This window comes from Cricetulus griseus, chromosome 6 (assembly GCF_003668045.3).
Source record: "Cricetulus griseus strain 17A/GY chromosome 6, alternate assembly CriGri-PICRH-1.0, whole genome shotgun sequence".
NCBI lineage: Eukaryota > Metazoa > Chordata > Mammalia > Rodentia > Cricetidae > Cricetulus > Cricetulus griseus.
The window spans coordinates 104,865,026-104,881,755 of NC_048599.1; the positions used below are offsets into that span (position 1 = coordinate 104,865,026).

At 43.8% G+C, this 16,730-nt stretch overlaps 1 protein-coding gene across 1 annotated transcript in view; it reads right to left on the minus strand.

Annotated features, from left to right (window-relative positions):
• Positions 1-16,730, minus strand: part of Myo3b (myosin IIIB) — a 338,238-nt gene that overhangs the window by 115,435 nt on the left and 206,073 nt on the right. Inside the window, exons 25-27 of the mRNA XM_035446507.1 lie at positions 10,689-10,800; positions 9,649-9,811; positions 8,299-8,379 (exon numbers count right to left, since the gene is read on the minus strand). Of these exons, the coding sequence (XP_035302398.1) occupies positions 8,299-8,379; positions 9,649-9,811; positions 10,689-10,800 (356 nt within the window). The remainder of the gene's footprint in view (positions 1-8,298; positions 8,380-9,648; positions 9,812-10,688; positions 10,801-16,730) is intronic.

Sequence of the window (16,730 nt, forward strand, 5' to 3'; positions counted from 1 at the left end):
AATTTCTGGCTTTGCAGAAAAGCAGAAAGAAGGATTTACTAGCTTCCAGAACAGGTTGTGAGAAGTGCCTTAAGCCAATGAGGAGGGAAGATGGTGTCAGGACCTCAGTAGCTCTTGGTACTGTGAGGCTCCAAAGCAAAGATGAAAACAAAACCACTTGAAACAGTCTCTTGTTGAATAACGAAGACACAAGTTAAGTCTCAAAAACCACTCTCCTTCATAAAGATGTTACTGTACCTATATTTGTGATTTGACAGGTGCTACTTTTATCTGAAAGCAAGAAAGGCTTTCTGAAATTACAACATTATAATGCTCATCTTAGAAGAGAGCCTCACAGGCTTTCCTTTCCCTCAGGAAGGTGGGGGGGGGGCGGTTCAGGTGATGAACCCTTGTTACCTTTCCTCAGGTGGGGGATTGCAGGGATTGGCATGGGCAGGGAGACTTTGTACATATCATTCATTATCTTTACAGCACTGCTGAGAATTGGAACTTGTTAAGACCCATTTCAAAGCTGATGAAACCAAGACCCTGATGCTAAATAATTTTCCTCAGGGAGAAAATTCTCCAGACATGACAAAGGGTCTATAACCCTAGAGCTAGGGGAAAGAGGAAGCTGAAGGATGGTAGAGACAGGCAGATCCCTGAAACTCACTGCTCAGCTAGTCTAAGGAAAATAGTAAGCTCCAGGTTTAGTGAGAGAACATGCCTCAAAAAATAAGATGGGGAGCTAGGAGGTGATGGTGCATGCTTTTAATTTCATCACTTGGGAGGCAGAGGCAGGAGGATCTCTAAGTTCCAGGTCAGCTTGGTCTACAGAGTAAGTTCCAGGACAGCCAGGGCTACACAGAGAAACCCTGTTCCCCCCCAAAAAAACAAATACTACTACTACTAATAATAACAACAATAACAACAGCACCAACAACTAGATGGGGAGCAATAGAAAAATGCCTGATACCAACAGCTGGCCCACACTCATCCATACACACACCCGTACACACACAGAGGAGAGTGCACCTATACACAGTACACATATACATGCACACATACACACTACACATACAAATGACTTTCTCCAAACTATATGAGAAGTGATGGGATAGTCATTGTTTCAACTCAGAATTCCATTTATATAGGATAGGATTTTAATTCTCTCCAAAGTTTTGACTGATGCACACATCCATGGGCGATGGCCAATTTGGAAACCAAAGGTAAGATGGGGTCTACTGATGAGGCCTGAGTGAAAGGGGCTGCAAATCCATGTTTCAACTCATGAAACACATAAGAGAAGATCATTTATCCAACCTCTGTGCTCACATCTCTTCAAGGGGATGCAACACCTGTCTTTGCATCCACAAGGATCTTTTGATCAAAATCCAAAACTAAAACCAAGTCTGCTTATTCTTGCCACGACACAGTTAACTTCTCCCAGTGTTCTTTACCACTCTGTGGGTATGGCCTAACAAACTAATGGAAGATAAAGAATACAGTAACTGTTTATGATTCCCCATGGGAAAAATAATACCTGATGACAGCATAAAGACAATTCCAGTGTCTACTGGTCATAAGAATATTGGCTCAGACACTGTCCAGGTGGTGGAGATGGGCCTCCTGTGCTGTCAAGGCACTGGCCACAGGCTGCCTCTGAAGTGCTAACCTTGAGTCTTGGAGGCACCAAATGGGGAAACAAAGTCTTTTTGGCAGCACATTGTCATGTCTTATCAGTGACATCACCCTCTAGCCCACAACGACTTTACAACTTCCTGTCCAGACATGAGGTAAACAACAGGTACCCTGAGCTCTGGTTTGTTTCACACTAAGATGAAAAATAATTCTATTTTACACAAAGGATAGTTTTCTATATGGTGAACAAAGCTATGATGAGATACCATCATATATGCACAAGAGAGGTTGAGCAGAGAACCTTTCTTAGAATCACCTTGAATCCACAGCCTGGCCTTCTCACCTATGCAAACCATTTACTTCCATGTTTTTGGAGGTCCTGTGGTTCCTGGGTCACAGACAGGTCCTGTGACTCATGGCTCACAGACATAGGCTTGCCACCCAAGTATTTCCTTCTCTGTTGTTTCTCAACAGTCTTAGCAGCTACACCTGAATCTACTGATATTTTAACTGTTGTCTGTACCCCGTAGTACTACAGTCAGTGCCCTAAGGCTCAGGCCATGGCTTGGCAGGATTTCCAGTCCCAACGGCACCAGTTCTGCTGCTGCCACCAAATGTAGTTTTTAACTAAGTCTCTATCGTCCTATTTACTAATGAAGACTGGGGAGTCAGATGTTGGGGTGAAAACCTGCTAGATCAGATAAGCTCCCAGCTGACCTTCCTTTTTGGCCACAGACCCAGCAGGTGTGCATCTCTCCAGCTGTCCCAAACCAAAAAGATCCCAAATCTCCAAGTTCCTCTCTACTCTTTCGTGTGAGTCTATCTGTCTTCCCGGCTTCTCCATACTCTCTATGGCTAATTCCTGTCAACTAGTTGCTGGCTCCACCCCCTGACCCAAGGTTGATTTTATTAACACAGCCTCGGGTTTCACAGTGTGATCAGATATCCTACAACACTGTTCTAATATATAAAGCTGTCAGAAGTCAACCCCAGGTCTTTATATGCTAAGAGTCAGAGACATCCAGGTAGCCTGAGAGCAGATAGAGAAGTGTAGCTCCCCACCCCACCGTGTTCTGTGAGACAAAAAAAGGGAGATGGTACAGTCTGCAGGTTAAGGCACATTTCAAGCCCAGGTGCACCAGGTAATTTTTCCTCCAGATGTTCCTCTGTACTGTGAGAACACTTGGGAAAGTAGGCAGCTGCTTCCTGCCCTCTGGCCAAGAACTTGCCTGTTCTCACACCTGTACTTTCTCTGACTAGAGCTCTTTCTTTGAGGAATTAAGCATATGTGTGAAACAGCCAGGAGGTTTTCTAAGAAACAGAATAGAAGGCAAGACAGTGAAATAGAGACGGAGCAATAAATAGGGACACAGAAGGAACACAGAAGAGGTACAGAGGTCTTGTTCTCTGTCTTTTGTAATGGCGTATTCACTTTTACTCCCTCTCCTGATTGGTGTGTGAGCCACAATCTACTCACACACAGCTTTATTGGAATGAAAAATAATATATATTCAGTCTTTTGCAGCTGCAAGAATCATGAGTCACTGTACTGCACATCCTTGGTTATGATAATGACTTTTCAACTTTAATTGCATGTGCTCATTGTACAGTGTACTGGGTTACATAAGGACACTTGCACACATTGTATGAAATGACCCTTTGTTCTAGATTTTCTAGAATTCCCTTCTAATGAGTGTTGATGCTGGCATCCCTTGAGGGGAACATGTTCTAGGCCCAGTGAAACCTACTGTGTATCATGTCAGTCCCAGCAAAAAGTATTTAACAAGCAGTAGATAATAAGTGGATGAATAATAAAAATGTCCTAGTTTAAAATAAAGTTTCCTGCACCTAGCAATATCTGTGCAACTGTAATGTAAAGAAATTACTGCAATTTCTAGTTTTTGCTACCTCATCATGGAAGCTAAAGGAAACGGATTTTAGTGGGAAGGGAAATGGGCTGCCACTGATTTTATTTATTTTTATTTTATGTGCAATGATGAGTGTGTATCTGTACCTCAGATGTATGTAGTGCTCAAGGAAACCAGAAGAGGGAAGTGGATCCCCTGGAACTGAAGTTATAGACAGACCATTGTCAGTTGCCCTGTAGGTGCTAGGATTTGAACCTGAGTCCTCTGGAAGAACAGCCAGCATTCTTAATTACTGAGTCATCTTTCTACCCCCACCCCTTTAACTAATATCTATCTATCTATCTATCTATCTATCTATCTACTATTTATTTTTCCTGAGACAAGGTTTCTCTGTGTAGCTTTGGCTGTCTTGGAACCTGCTCAATAGACCATGCTGGCTTTGAACTCACAGAAATCCACCTGCCTCTGCCTCATGAGTGCTGGGATTCAAGGCATGCACCAACTCCTAGTTTAAATTTTTATTTTGAAACAGGGTTTCACTTTACAGCCCAGGAGGTGTGCACTACCACCAAGCCAGTTAAAGTTTAAAAAGAGGCAATTTAGCCAGGTATGGTGGTATGCACCTTTAGTCCTAGCACTCTGAAGGCAGAGGTGAGTGGATCTCTGTGAGTTTGGGGCCAGGCTTGTCTACATAGTGAGTTCCAGGACAGCCAGGGCTATATAAAATGACCCTGTCTTAAAACAAAACAAAAGGCAGTTTAAAGGTCTGAGCAATTTTAAACACTAAAAAGGTGGCTCTGGTGTGGGGTAGGGTCAAGTGATCTGGAAGCAATGCTTGCCTTTCCTTCTGGAAGGCACACTGAAGCAGCTCCATCCTGCAGGCCTCACTGGCAGCTGTTTTAGAATGTGTATTCACTGGTTCAAGGCCCCCCCTTAGTGAAAAGCTCTCTCCTAGAGGGCATCGGAGAAGTGGTCATAGCTGTTGACACTGCTGCCATCATCTGACCTGATGACATCGGTGTTGTTGACAGGGCCAAGGAGGGGGTAGTGTGCACTCTGATGGAGGATGGTGGCAAAGAGCAGCTTCCACAGCACTAAACAATGCAATGAAAATGTGAGGTGAACCACCCGGCTGGGTCCACAAGCTCTCACGTGGGGTGTGTGTGTGGTGCAGGATAAGCCAGCCCTTACTGGAAAGCGCTTGGAGATTCTGTTCTCACTCCTAAAGACTCACTGTCACCTACAAGAGAGCACATACACCCCCGACTCCCACCCCGGCCCCAAGACAGGGAGACCCAGTACTTTGTGTTCTAAAAACAGATCCTGAATTAGCGGAGCAATTTTTAAAAAATCAAAGAATGGGGCGGACTGTAGATGCTTGAGAAATTCCCTGTGGGTTGTTTCTTTTGATACTAGCCATTGAGGAATACATGTGTTTGTTTTTTGTTGTTTTTTTTTTTCTTCAGAGAATGAATGTAGCTAGGTTCTCTTTCAGAAACTCAGCAGCTAATCAAAAAGTAATAGATTTGTAGTAGAATAAATATAACTTAATTTTTTTTAACTTGGAATGTCCCATCTATCTGAATATTAGTATGTGCTGTCTCGTCTCCTGGTTTTCTTACAAAGAGCACACTTCCCCCCCCCCCCGAATTAATCAATAATGAAAACAACAAAACAAGCCAACTTTCCAGTTGTTTCCCAGTCCCAAAAGGAAACCGGCACAGAATGCTTGGCTCCGCCCTCTCAGGTCCTACAGCTACTGGAAGCTCTCACTGCCTGCTGATCCCGGATACCACACAGGAAACTGTCCTCTAGTACCTAGGGTGTTTTCTCCGTCTGTTTTCTCTCCAACATTTGATCGCTGGCTGCTGCACCCCTTTGAGGCGGGAGAGGTCTCCAGACCACCAGCTCATGTATTTGAAAGGCATCTGTTTATTTTGAAAATGCAAATGTGCCTACCTCAAAGACCAACTGGGAGGGAGAAGCGATTCCAGTGTGGAGTCCCTGCCCTCTCCGCATCACACCCAGGGCACTGGCCACTTAACTCAGGCCCTGGGGAGCCCAGGGAAGAGCCCACAATTAAACAGAGCAGGCTCAACGCTCAGGAATTAGCTGGGCGGATCATTGGGGTCTGGTTTAAAGTACTTCGGAGGTCCTTTTCGAAAGAACACGGAGCCTTTGATAGGGTGGCTCCTTGTTGAGGGTTGCCTGGAAGAGAGCAGGATCATGGGGCCAGAGGCTCCTATCAGTGGCCGCCCAGTCCTCAGGAGCAGAAAGCAGCAAGGTTAATGCGGACTTTGATCTCTGTCAAGGCATACCAGCTAGAATTAATTTACATTTCAGATGAAAAAGGTTGACAGCATGAAAAGGCAGCTTGTTGCTGGTATCCGAATGTGCTGTAATAGATCGGGAATTCTGAGAGGAAGTTCTGAGGAAGGGATAAGCCGTGCTGGGCTGCTTTTATTGGGAAGGAGATGAAAGGAAAACAAATTTCACTCTGTGCTGCTCTGCAGCAACATGTAGGCCAAATGCTTCCTAAATTTCAAGGGCTGCTCTTTAAAAAATATATAACGTATCTCAGCAACGTCATTAAATGAAAGAAGGCTGTGGGTAGGAGCTAGAAATACAAACAAATGCATTCCATTTCATGGAATCGTAGTTTCAAAGAAAGTCATTTGTCGGAAAAATAGTCAGATATTAACCTCAGAAATGGCTGGGTTGAGCTGGTCACCCCTCTTTATGTAGTTTTTGTTTTGTTTTGTTTTGTTTTGTGTGGACAGTTATATTTGGGGCATTTTCTATGGCAGGAATGGGAGCATGTGGGGAGACAGTTATGCCTTGGGAAAATCACAGCCCTAGCTTTCAGTCCAATCCGAGGGGCACATCAGTCCCTGTCCATTTTATTAGCTGAAGGTAAAGACTTCACCTGCTTCCTGCCACACAGGGCATTGAGGGCATAGGTGTGACCTTCATGCACACCTGAGTCCCTGCAGAATCAGCTAATACACATTTTGATGCTACCTAGTAAATGAGAATATTGTCTGTGAAGGGAAGGAGAGTGAATGCTTTAAAAAAGAAAAGGGAGGTGCTTTAAGAAAATATCCAAAAATAACCTTCCATTGTACCTGCCCACATGTGCTTCAAGGGTGAAGCACATCTACCCATCACTGTCTTAAGACAGAGGTCATGAAATGAGCCTGTTTCTGCTTTTAAGCAGTGTTCACCTGGCCATCAAATGTGATTTTCAGACATTTCATGATTTTTATATAATGGACTCAATGAATCAACAATATACAGGCTTAAAGTTTTTATTTTAAAACATATGTTGAACATACTGCAAAATCTGAAATCAGCTGGTATCCTCTTGAGGAGTCTCTCTTCTCTCTCTCTCTCTCTCTCTCTCTCTCTCTCTCTCTCTCTGTGTGTGTGTGTGTGTGTGTGTGTGTGTGTGTGTGTGTGTATGTGTGTGTGTGTAAGTAGAGAATACAAGATGCACTTGTATTTGTGCTTCTTAAGCTGCAACAAGAGTTTTTTTCACTTTTCATGGTGCTTTGAAGTGGTAGAGGTTAGAAATTACAAGAAGATGGTGCTAAGTGCAACACATTTGCATTTAAAGGGTGCCCTAAGAACTTCAAAATATCTTGAGTTCTTAGTGAAGATGCCTGGCCTCTCTCTGCCTTGGCCTAAGAATTCTGAAAAGGACCCCTGGGAGATTGGCTCTGGCCTGGGCCCTCTGGAGAAGATCATAGCTGTCTGACTAAAGGATTTGCCTCTGAAACTCCCTCTCTCTTTGTTGCAGCATTGTCCTCCATGAGCTCATTCTGTCTCCAATTTCTTGCACCCCTGGAATTCTTGGCATAGTCAAGATCCTGTTTCTCCTAGAACCTCAATTCTGGATTTGCAGCTTCAAAGTAGGGAGGGAGCCTGGCTTGGTAGCCACACAGGACATGGCATTTGCAGAAGAGCCCAGTGACCCCTGAGCCACAGAGTGGACTCATGAACCAGCAACCAAGGTTCACAGCTCTCACGCTGCTGAGGGCAAGCAGAGCCCCAAGATCTCCTGTGTGCTTTTGAGGATCCCCAGGGCCCAGAAGAATATGCTAGTTACACAGACATGGGATTTTGGGGGTATCCCCTAGTCCCCCTTTTCTGTGATGCTGAGAGTCAGACAGGCCTTACAAATCATCACACACCTATCCCCCCTTCCCCAATTTTTTTTTTCCGAGACAGGGTTTCTCTGTCTCTTGCTCTGACTGTTCTGGAACTCCCTTTGTGGACCAGACTGGCCTTGAACTCACAGAAATCTGCGTATCTCTGCCTCCAGAGTGCTAGAATCAAAGGCATACACCACCACACCTAGCCATCACACACCTTTAAAGTTGGTTGCTCTCATGTCACTGATGATGGAATAATAACTCCAAGGAAAGAGACTTGTCCAGTAGCAACATAGTGTCAAATGTGCTCAGCCCAAACTGTCTAGCTTTCAAAGGCCAGCTCTTAGCAAGCTGTGTAGTGATGGATAAGTTATGTCCCTTCTCGGTGCCTCAGCTTCCTCTTCTATTGTAGTAGGAACATACAAACTGCCCGAGAGCCTTCTTAGTAGGCATTGCCCCTGGTAAATGTGCCCAGCACCTCAGGACTCCAGTCAGGAGAGCTGCCAGAAGAAGTGAGCCCCACCTTCACATACACACACCAGGCCTCTTGACTCACCCAAATGCTCCTCTGTAATTAGCCTTCCAGTTTCTCTGAACACATTTGAATGGAATCAGAACATTTCAAGTGGACACTGCAGAAATGATGTTTTAATTACCTGCTTGAGTATGAGCCGCAGACTCACACCTTCTGTGGCTGATTTGCTTAAATTTCCTCCGAGCATCATATCCTCTCCAGGCTAAAAATATAAAAACCATGTGCTGGGAACGACCTTAATTTAAAAATGTGCCAGAGAATTGATATAAGCTGTTCCACCTCCAATCTGCTTCTCTCATCCCCCCCACCCCACCCCCACCTTCCCCCTAAGCAAAATCAGCAGATGAGCTACAGTGGAGGAAGGGCCTTTCAGAACTGTTTTTATTCAAACAGTGATTTTTCCAGAACATTTTGAGTTTTATTTAGTAATAGTGGGAACCCCTGACCCCAGGTGAGGTGGTTTCCTGTCTTCAGAGCATGGCAGACACCCCTTCCTTGATCACCCAAGTTTAACCTTGGCTTAGGGCTTGGGGGGATGGCGGGAGGCACTGAGCTAGCCTAGTCCTTTTAATCATTTTATGTTTAGGAAACAGGTAGAATTGGAGATGAAGATAAAGGGGGCAGAGGGATGCACACAGCTAGTGTTCATTGAGGAAGGGGCAACATCTTCCATGGGAAGGGAAGGCAAAGAAGAAAGCCAAGAGGAGAGAGAGAGAGAGAGCAGAGTGTGGGAGACAGACATCCTTCAGACAGAGGTGATGCACAGAGCCTCCACCCAAGAAGAGCAGCTGTCTTCTGTGTGCCCATATCGACCTGAGCATCCTTAAATCTCTGGACAAGTTTATGAGGTCCAAAGCATGCTAACGCATGCTATGGTTTCTTGTTAGGAGAGTACCAAGAAATTCATCTTCTGAATTCAAGGTCTGGTACTTTTAACGGCTCATCAGGAGCATGAGAGACAGGTATTGTACCTAACACCCATGACATATGCACGTGGAAAGAGGCATCAGCAGGCTGGGATAAAGCCCAGAGGCTGCTTTGCTCTGTTTATAAGTCCCAGCTGGGCTACAAACCCCTACAAGGATGGTATTAGTCATTGTGATGGTGCAATCTGGGTATCACCCTAAAAGTATATTAATCTGTCATTTCAGGAGACAAGCCTGTATTTAGTGGTGGAGTTTGTCATCATTGGTCAGCTCACACTGCCTCTGTCTCACGACTCCCCCCAGGGTATTCTAATGGCTTATATGTTTGTCTCCCTTTGAGGTCAGAGACCATAGAGGGATACCTTGACTACATCCTCAGCATCTAGTATGAGGCTTGACTCATGTAGGTACTTGAAAAACATTTGCTGAAGTAAGGGTAGACAAGGGAGAGAAGGGAGAAAGGGAAAGGGGAAGCCTTAGGCAAGTGGCCCCCAGCACTCAAGGAAATGCTAGGAGGTGGTACTGGCCAGAACCAGGCCGCATACCTGACTGGATGGCTATGGCAGCCTTCTCCCTCTTCTGTCTGGCTCGCTTGTATCTCCTGGCTCCGAGCCAGCCCTTGGTATACGCCTGCAGCATGACCACTCGACCTATGACTTCTCGCAGAAGCAAGTTTAATTGCTCCACATGGTAATATTTGAGAAAAACCTGAAAGGAATCATTGTTTTAGTGTTGTATTTGGGCTTCCCAACAGAAAATCCCTCCACTCTGGCCTATTCTTCATCAAAATATTAAAGCCATCATCTAAGTAAAGTTCATAGTGATTTAACTTATACATATACTGGTGATTTCTGGAAGAGGAGGCTGGCAAATACAATTCCCCTTCTATAATGAGGTCGCAGGGTTTAGACAATCCCAGGTATTATTTGGGCCTGCCTCCCAATAGTCAGGAGTTCTATTTTCTCAGCCCAGCTCTGCCCTCATTGCTCCTCATAGCCTTTAAGGGGAGTGCTGAGCAGCAAGCCCACCTGAGGTCAGCAGATAGTCGGGAGGCCTGGAGACCCCGATGACCCTCAGTGACCTAATTTCCATAGAGGAAATCCACATGCAGGCTGGAACTGGCCTAGCAGAATTTACCCATAAAATCCTGGGCTCCCACAGAGGGACATCATGCTTCCCCAAATGAAAAGCTACACATGATGAAAGTAAAATCAGAGTATGCAATAAACAGCACAGGTCTAACACAAAAATGGGTGAAACTCCAAAGGGAACTCATCGCTGCCGTGACTGTGATTTATATGTTAACATGTGTGCTCCATCGTGAAGTATGTGAAAGGGGACATTTCAAAGTGCATTCAAAGATCTCTTTCTAGAAATGCTAAAAGGATCTCAAATTACAGAACGTGTACAAACCATCCTCCTATGGCTTGTAGCTCCTAGGATTCTGAGTTAAGATCAGCAAAGACCATTTTTAAGTTGGAGTCTTGCCTGCTATGGTATGCTAGGTACAAAGCCATGTTTGCTAGCTCTCCGTGACAAGAGAGCATCATAGGTGACAGTCTGAACAATAAAGAGAGAGAGCTACCTTTGTTTTTCCAAGGACCCAGTGATCTAATCTGGACTTTTCCAAGATAGCAACACAGCTCTCTTTGTTAGCGGGAGGTGTTTGATGTGCTCGGAATGCCAAATAATAATACCTACAAAACAAAAGAGCAAAACAAAGCCTTTCAGTGATCTTTTAATTTAATAGGAGAATTATTCAGGACCCACTGGCAAGTCTCATTTTTTTTCCTAACTAGTACATTTTTCCTGACCGCCAATAGTAGTCCAATGATTAGTGAAAGATATACAATTTATACCGCATTTCTTTGCTTTTCCCTACGTTCATATATTTTCTATTAATGTTGTTTTTCCTAACCCATATTCAATGTCTGCTTTTTGTCTTTGTATGCAAAATTAAAATATCTGCTCCTGTTAGGATGTTGGGATTCAGATAGCTGCTCTAGTGAATGTCATAACTGTAAATGTTAAGGTTACTGTTAGAATAACTTAAAGTCCATTGTAGGCATTTTGCCTGGGCTTCAAAAATCCCTTCTGAGGCATAGTGTCATGGGCAGGTGAGCCTGAAGTTTCTGTCTGGAGGAAGCATGGCTGCCTGATGCAGTCACTGCTAGCACTTTTGTTTTCTCAAATAACTTCATTTTAGTTACTGTCTAAACTTTAAGAAGAGCTGGGCAGTGGCAGTGCATGCCTTTAATCCCAGCACTCAGGAGTCAGAGGCAGGTGGATCTCTGTGAGTTCAAAGCCAGCCTGGTCTACAGAGTAAGTTCTGGGACAGGCTCCAAAGCTGACAGAAACCCTGTCTCAAAAAAACAAAAACAAAAAACAAAAACCCCAAAACTTTAAGAAGAAAGGGTTTCAGGGTAGCGTCAAAGAATACCACTGTAGAAAAGGCAAAGTCTTTTTTTCTTTGCTCATAAGCAGGTTCATGGCTGCAGCCCCTATAACAAAAGACAGAGTAACAAGAGAAAGGTGCACATGTTTGTTTGATGTCAGTTCTGTATGGCACAGGAGTCTTCTTTCATAAGGAAATGAAGTCCTAAGACACAGTCACTCTTGAATATTTTTATGGCAGGTTTGATGAACTGGTAGAGACAAGACAGCTGAATAGGAGGATGCAGCCTCAGGACAGCAGCAACTCAGAAGGACCTGGAAGGCCTGAGTGCTCAGGTTAGCCTGAGTTCCTGTGTCCTTAGAGAGGAAGGTGTCTGTCTTCTCTGAGCAGAAGAGTCACTCACACCAAGCTCTTAGAGAAGGTCTCATCCACCAGCATTGCAATCTATTTCTATGGGGAATGGTAGGGCAAGGTCACAATGACCTTCCTGATCCCGCTATTTGCTCAGGTGCCAAGATGGCACATTTTGAGGTGGCAGATCCTGGATGTCATCACTGCCAAGAGGACTTTCCTCTTCCTCCTCCTCTGTTCCTCCATTCTGAAGAGCACACCTGGGACTTTGCACATGCTGGTCACATGCTCTGCTACAGAGATCTGTCCCCAGCCTTTCCTTCCTCTCTCATAGTCTCATTTTGACAAAGCTACCTGACTGTATTTTCCTTTCAGAATATGTTACCTTAGCTTTTCTCAGGACAACTTTCAAGGTTCTTTTTTCTGCTTTTTGCTGCCGTCTATAATTAAATTCAACCTTTTCAAGACTTTAAAATAAACTACATTTCCTTGTCAGAGGAATTTTCTTTTTCCATCTCCCAAACAATTCTAATCTGCTATTTAGAAATCTCTTTAAAATATAGACCTGGTTTTACTTGTTAGAGATCATCAAAAATATGAAACACATTCCCTTTTCCTGTCCAATAGACCCTTACCTTTCTGTTTGTGGGAAAATAAGCATACCAGACCCATACTTGAGACAACTTATTATTGTGCTATGGGGCTATTTTACAGGTAAAATTTCGGTCATATTTGATGGAAACATTTGCATTTGGAAAGAATTGGAGTTTGCTCCCACTTGAGGGGAAGAGGGGCAGTGTTCTCAGAGTCACTAAGTGCTAGCAGACCATCAGATCATCAGTTAAGCCCTTGAGCCTGCTCAGTTGGAGAAGAGGCTGCCAGGAGCTGAACATGTGCCTAGGCTAGTTCAAGCAGCTGGGACATTCACTCTATCTCCAGTTTCCCCTTCTCCGGGATTTAGTCATGGCTTTTCTCACTTGGCTTTGACCGGAGTAGAAAGACTGTGTCCTAGAGTACGCAGAGAACTTGAAGTTGGAGAATCCTCAGAAGACTCAGGGTTTTCTAAATTTTTCAGCCTAGCAGTGTGCCACATGGGGAGTTCAGCAGCCCTGCAACCAGGCTTGCTCGGGACATCACTCGATAGCACTGATGATGGAACATTTATAGAAAACCTAATGAGCAAACAGCAATGTCCAAAGCTGAATGCAATGAAAGACAGGGTCCTGTTCTCCATTCCAGGGTTTCTATGCCTTTTTTAGGAAGCTGTGAATGTTTGTTAGCAATTGTTCATTTCAAAATGGGCAGAGTGTTTCCAAACTAACATAAATAATAAGATTTAACCCAAATAATGTCCATATTGACTTAGTTCAAAAAAGAGATCCGGCAATGGCACAGACAGGAGGTGAAAGTTCAAGAGATGTCCTCAAAGATAATTGACCACTATACTGAGTCACAACAGGTGTGATAGTTTGAATATAATTGGCCCCCATAACCTCACAGGGAGTGTCACCATTAGGACATGTCATTTTGTTGGAATGGGTATGGCCTTGTTGAAGTAATGATGTCACTGTGTGTGTGTGTGAAGGGGGGGGGGCTTTGAGGTTTCCTATGCTCAGGATACTGCCCAGTGTCTCAGTCCACTTCCTGTTGCCTGTAAGATGTAGGGCTCTCAGATCCCGCATCACATCTGCCTGCATGCTGCCATGTCTTCCACCATAATGAAAATGGGCTGAACCTCTGAAACTGTAAGCTGCCACCTCAATTAAACTCTTTTTAAAATAAGAGTTGCCATGATTACGGTGTCTCGTCACAGCAATAGAAACCCTAACTAAGACAGCAGCATAAGGCATTTCTTCTATGGAGTGATTTATAATTTTGTGTTCATTCAAGCAGGTCTCATGATGAAAAGTGTCTTGAGCCCCACATGTGCTTCAGTGTAAAGATGGCAGTGATGGAACCAGACCTAGAGTCCTGTCAGAAGTGGCGGGTTTGTTTGACCAGATCAACCCCATCATCTTCTTCCAGAAGCAACTCCATGAACTGAACAAGCAAGAGGGATGCAATAGTAAGAATAGAATTCTGTTTTGAGGGTCTGGACACCTGAGGGTGTTGCCAAAACTGGTCCTTCCTGGATGCAGTTGCTTCTGATAGATGGGATTGATCTCACAGTCTGGAGTCCAAAAGAGTGCTGATGTAAGTAAGAGTCGGAGCCAGCTCTGCTTGACTGTGGACTTTCCTGATTTCCTGGGAAAAGGAACCAGGTGAATAGTGCAGCCTCCTCCTCTTCTTCCTTCCCCTGCTCCTGTGGTAGATGTGGGTCTCAAGACTATGAGACCTTTCAATCTTAGAAAGTGTTCCTGTGGCTGGAGAGACAGCTCAGCAGTTAGGAGTGCATGCTACTCTTACAGAAGCCCTGAGTTCAAGTTCCCAGCACCCACGTCAAGAACTCACAACTGTCTGTAACTCTACCTCCAGATAGCCTCTCCCAGTACCCACAGCTATACATGCATCCCATGTGTATACATATATGTGCACATTGGAACATATGCACACACCAATGAAAGTTTAAAAGATCAGAAAGAAAGAAAGAAAGAAAGAAAGAAAGAAAGAAAGAAAGAAAGAAAGAAATTGCTCTGAATGAATATCATGTCCTTTCAAGGATGACCCAAGAAAAAGACTGCCAGGTCCATGAGAACTTCTCCACTCTCCCAAAAGGGAGTAGGCTGGAAAGATCTAAGACCAGATAGAGTAGTGGAAAAGCTCGAGGAGTCACCAGGAAGGATTGAAGAGAAGACATGGCTGTCTACTAACCTGTGAGCACTGCAGAGAAGCCACATCAGGAGTTCAGGAATCTCCTGAGTGTTCCTGATCTGCTCCCAGGGAGGATGTTTCACTTCCTATAAAGAAATAACTGAGTCCATCTACATACAGTATGGGCAGAACTGGATTTCCTACTCAGACTTAAGACATTACCATGTGTGGGAAGAGCCAGGGCAGCTAGGATCTGTAAGACAGAGTGCCATAGAGAAGAGAGGACGCTGGAAGACTCAGCAAAGTTTGGATGGGGGCTTACATAGGAGGAAGCTACCCACAGGCCAGGAAAGAATGGTGAGGGTGACAGAGAGTGGACCTTCCTCTCACACAGGGCTGGCAACAGCACCTGTTTCTGCCAACCAGACTTGTTGACCATCTAAGTCGTAGGACAATGAATAAAATGCTCAGAGGGTTCCAATCTGCCAAGGAGAAAATGCTAATCATAAGCATAACCAAATCTGAAGAACAAGACTCAAGGGTCAAAATTGTTCCCAAAGTGTTTAACTGTGTCCAAGAATCAAAACAAAACAAAACAATATATATATATATATATATATATATATATATATATATATATATATATTTGGGAATACTTGGCATCAAGATTACTAAGTGTGCAGGAAAATAAGACCTGTGATATAAAGGGGAAAAAATCAACCAATGGAAAGAATCAAGAAGTGACACAGGTATTAAAATTAACAGAAGGATGGGGGCTGGAGAGCTGGGTCAGTGGCTAGGAGCACTGTTGATCTTTCAGAGAGCTAGTGTTGATCTCTAGCACCCAGATGGTGGCTTACAACCTTCTATAACTCCCATTCCAGGGCACCAGATGCCCTCTCCTAACCTCTACAGGGACAGGCATGCACATGATACACAGATATACATGCAGGCAATACACACACACACACACACACACACACACACACACACACACACACACACACGTAAAAATAATAAAACAAATACATTAAATAAAAAAAAATACCCAAAGGATTTTGTTTCATTGGTTGTTGGTTGGTTTTTGTTTTTTGGGTTCTTTTTTTTGTTTTTTGTTTTTTGTTTTTTTGTTTTTTTTTTTTGAGACAGGGTTTCTCTGTGTACCCTGGCTATCCTGGAGCTCATTCTGTGGACCAAGTCACCAGCCTCTATCTCCAGAGTGCTGAGATTAAAGGCAGGTGCTACCACCACTTGGAGTTTTGTTGTTGTTGTTGTTGTTGTTGTTTTGTTTTAACAAAGAAGGATGTTTAAACAGTTATTTTAATGCTATTTCAAATACTCAAATAGTTCTGAAGATTTTTTTTTTAAAAAATACCAAAAAGAACTTTTAGAAGTGAAAACTACAGGGGGCTAGAGAGACGGCTCAGTGGTTAACAGCACTGGCTGCTCTTCCAGAGGTCCTGAGTTCGATTCCCAGCAACTACATGGTGGCTCACAATCATCTGTAATGCGATCTGGTGCCCTCTTCTGATCTGTAGGCCTACATGCAGGCAGAACACTGTATTAATAATAAATAAATATATCTTTAAAAAAAGAAGTGAAGACTACAATGCTTGATATGTGAACTTAGCAACGGTGAATCACAACAGACAACAAGACGAGTGAGCTTGAAGACATGATAGCAGAAATCATGCAAAAGAACGGGGGGCTGGAGATGTGGTTCTGCAGTTAAAGAGTGCTCACTGCTCTTGCAGAGGACCTGAGATTGGCTCCGGGTATCCATGACAGGGGCTCACAGAGTGCTTGTAACTCCAACTCAAGAGAAGAGACTCAAGACCTTCTTTTGGCTACACACACACACACGCACACACACACACACACAGAGAGAGAGAGAGAGAGAGAGAGAGAGAGAGAGAGAGAGGGAGAAATAGGTTTTTTTTTTAAATCAAAACAGAAAACTTAATTTAAAAAGCAAAAAGTTTAGTGAATTGTGAGTCATTTTCAAGAGGCTTAAATATATCTAACTAGAGTTCCTAAAGAGGGTGAAAAAGGGACACAGAGAAAAAGTTCAAAGAAAGCATGATTAAAACTTTTCCAAATTTAATAAAAAACTATAAACTAGCATACTAA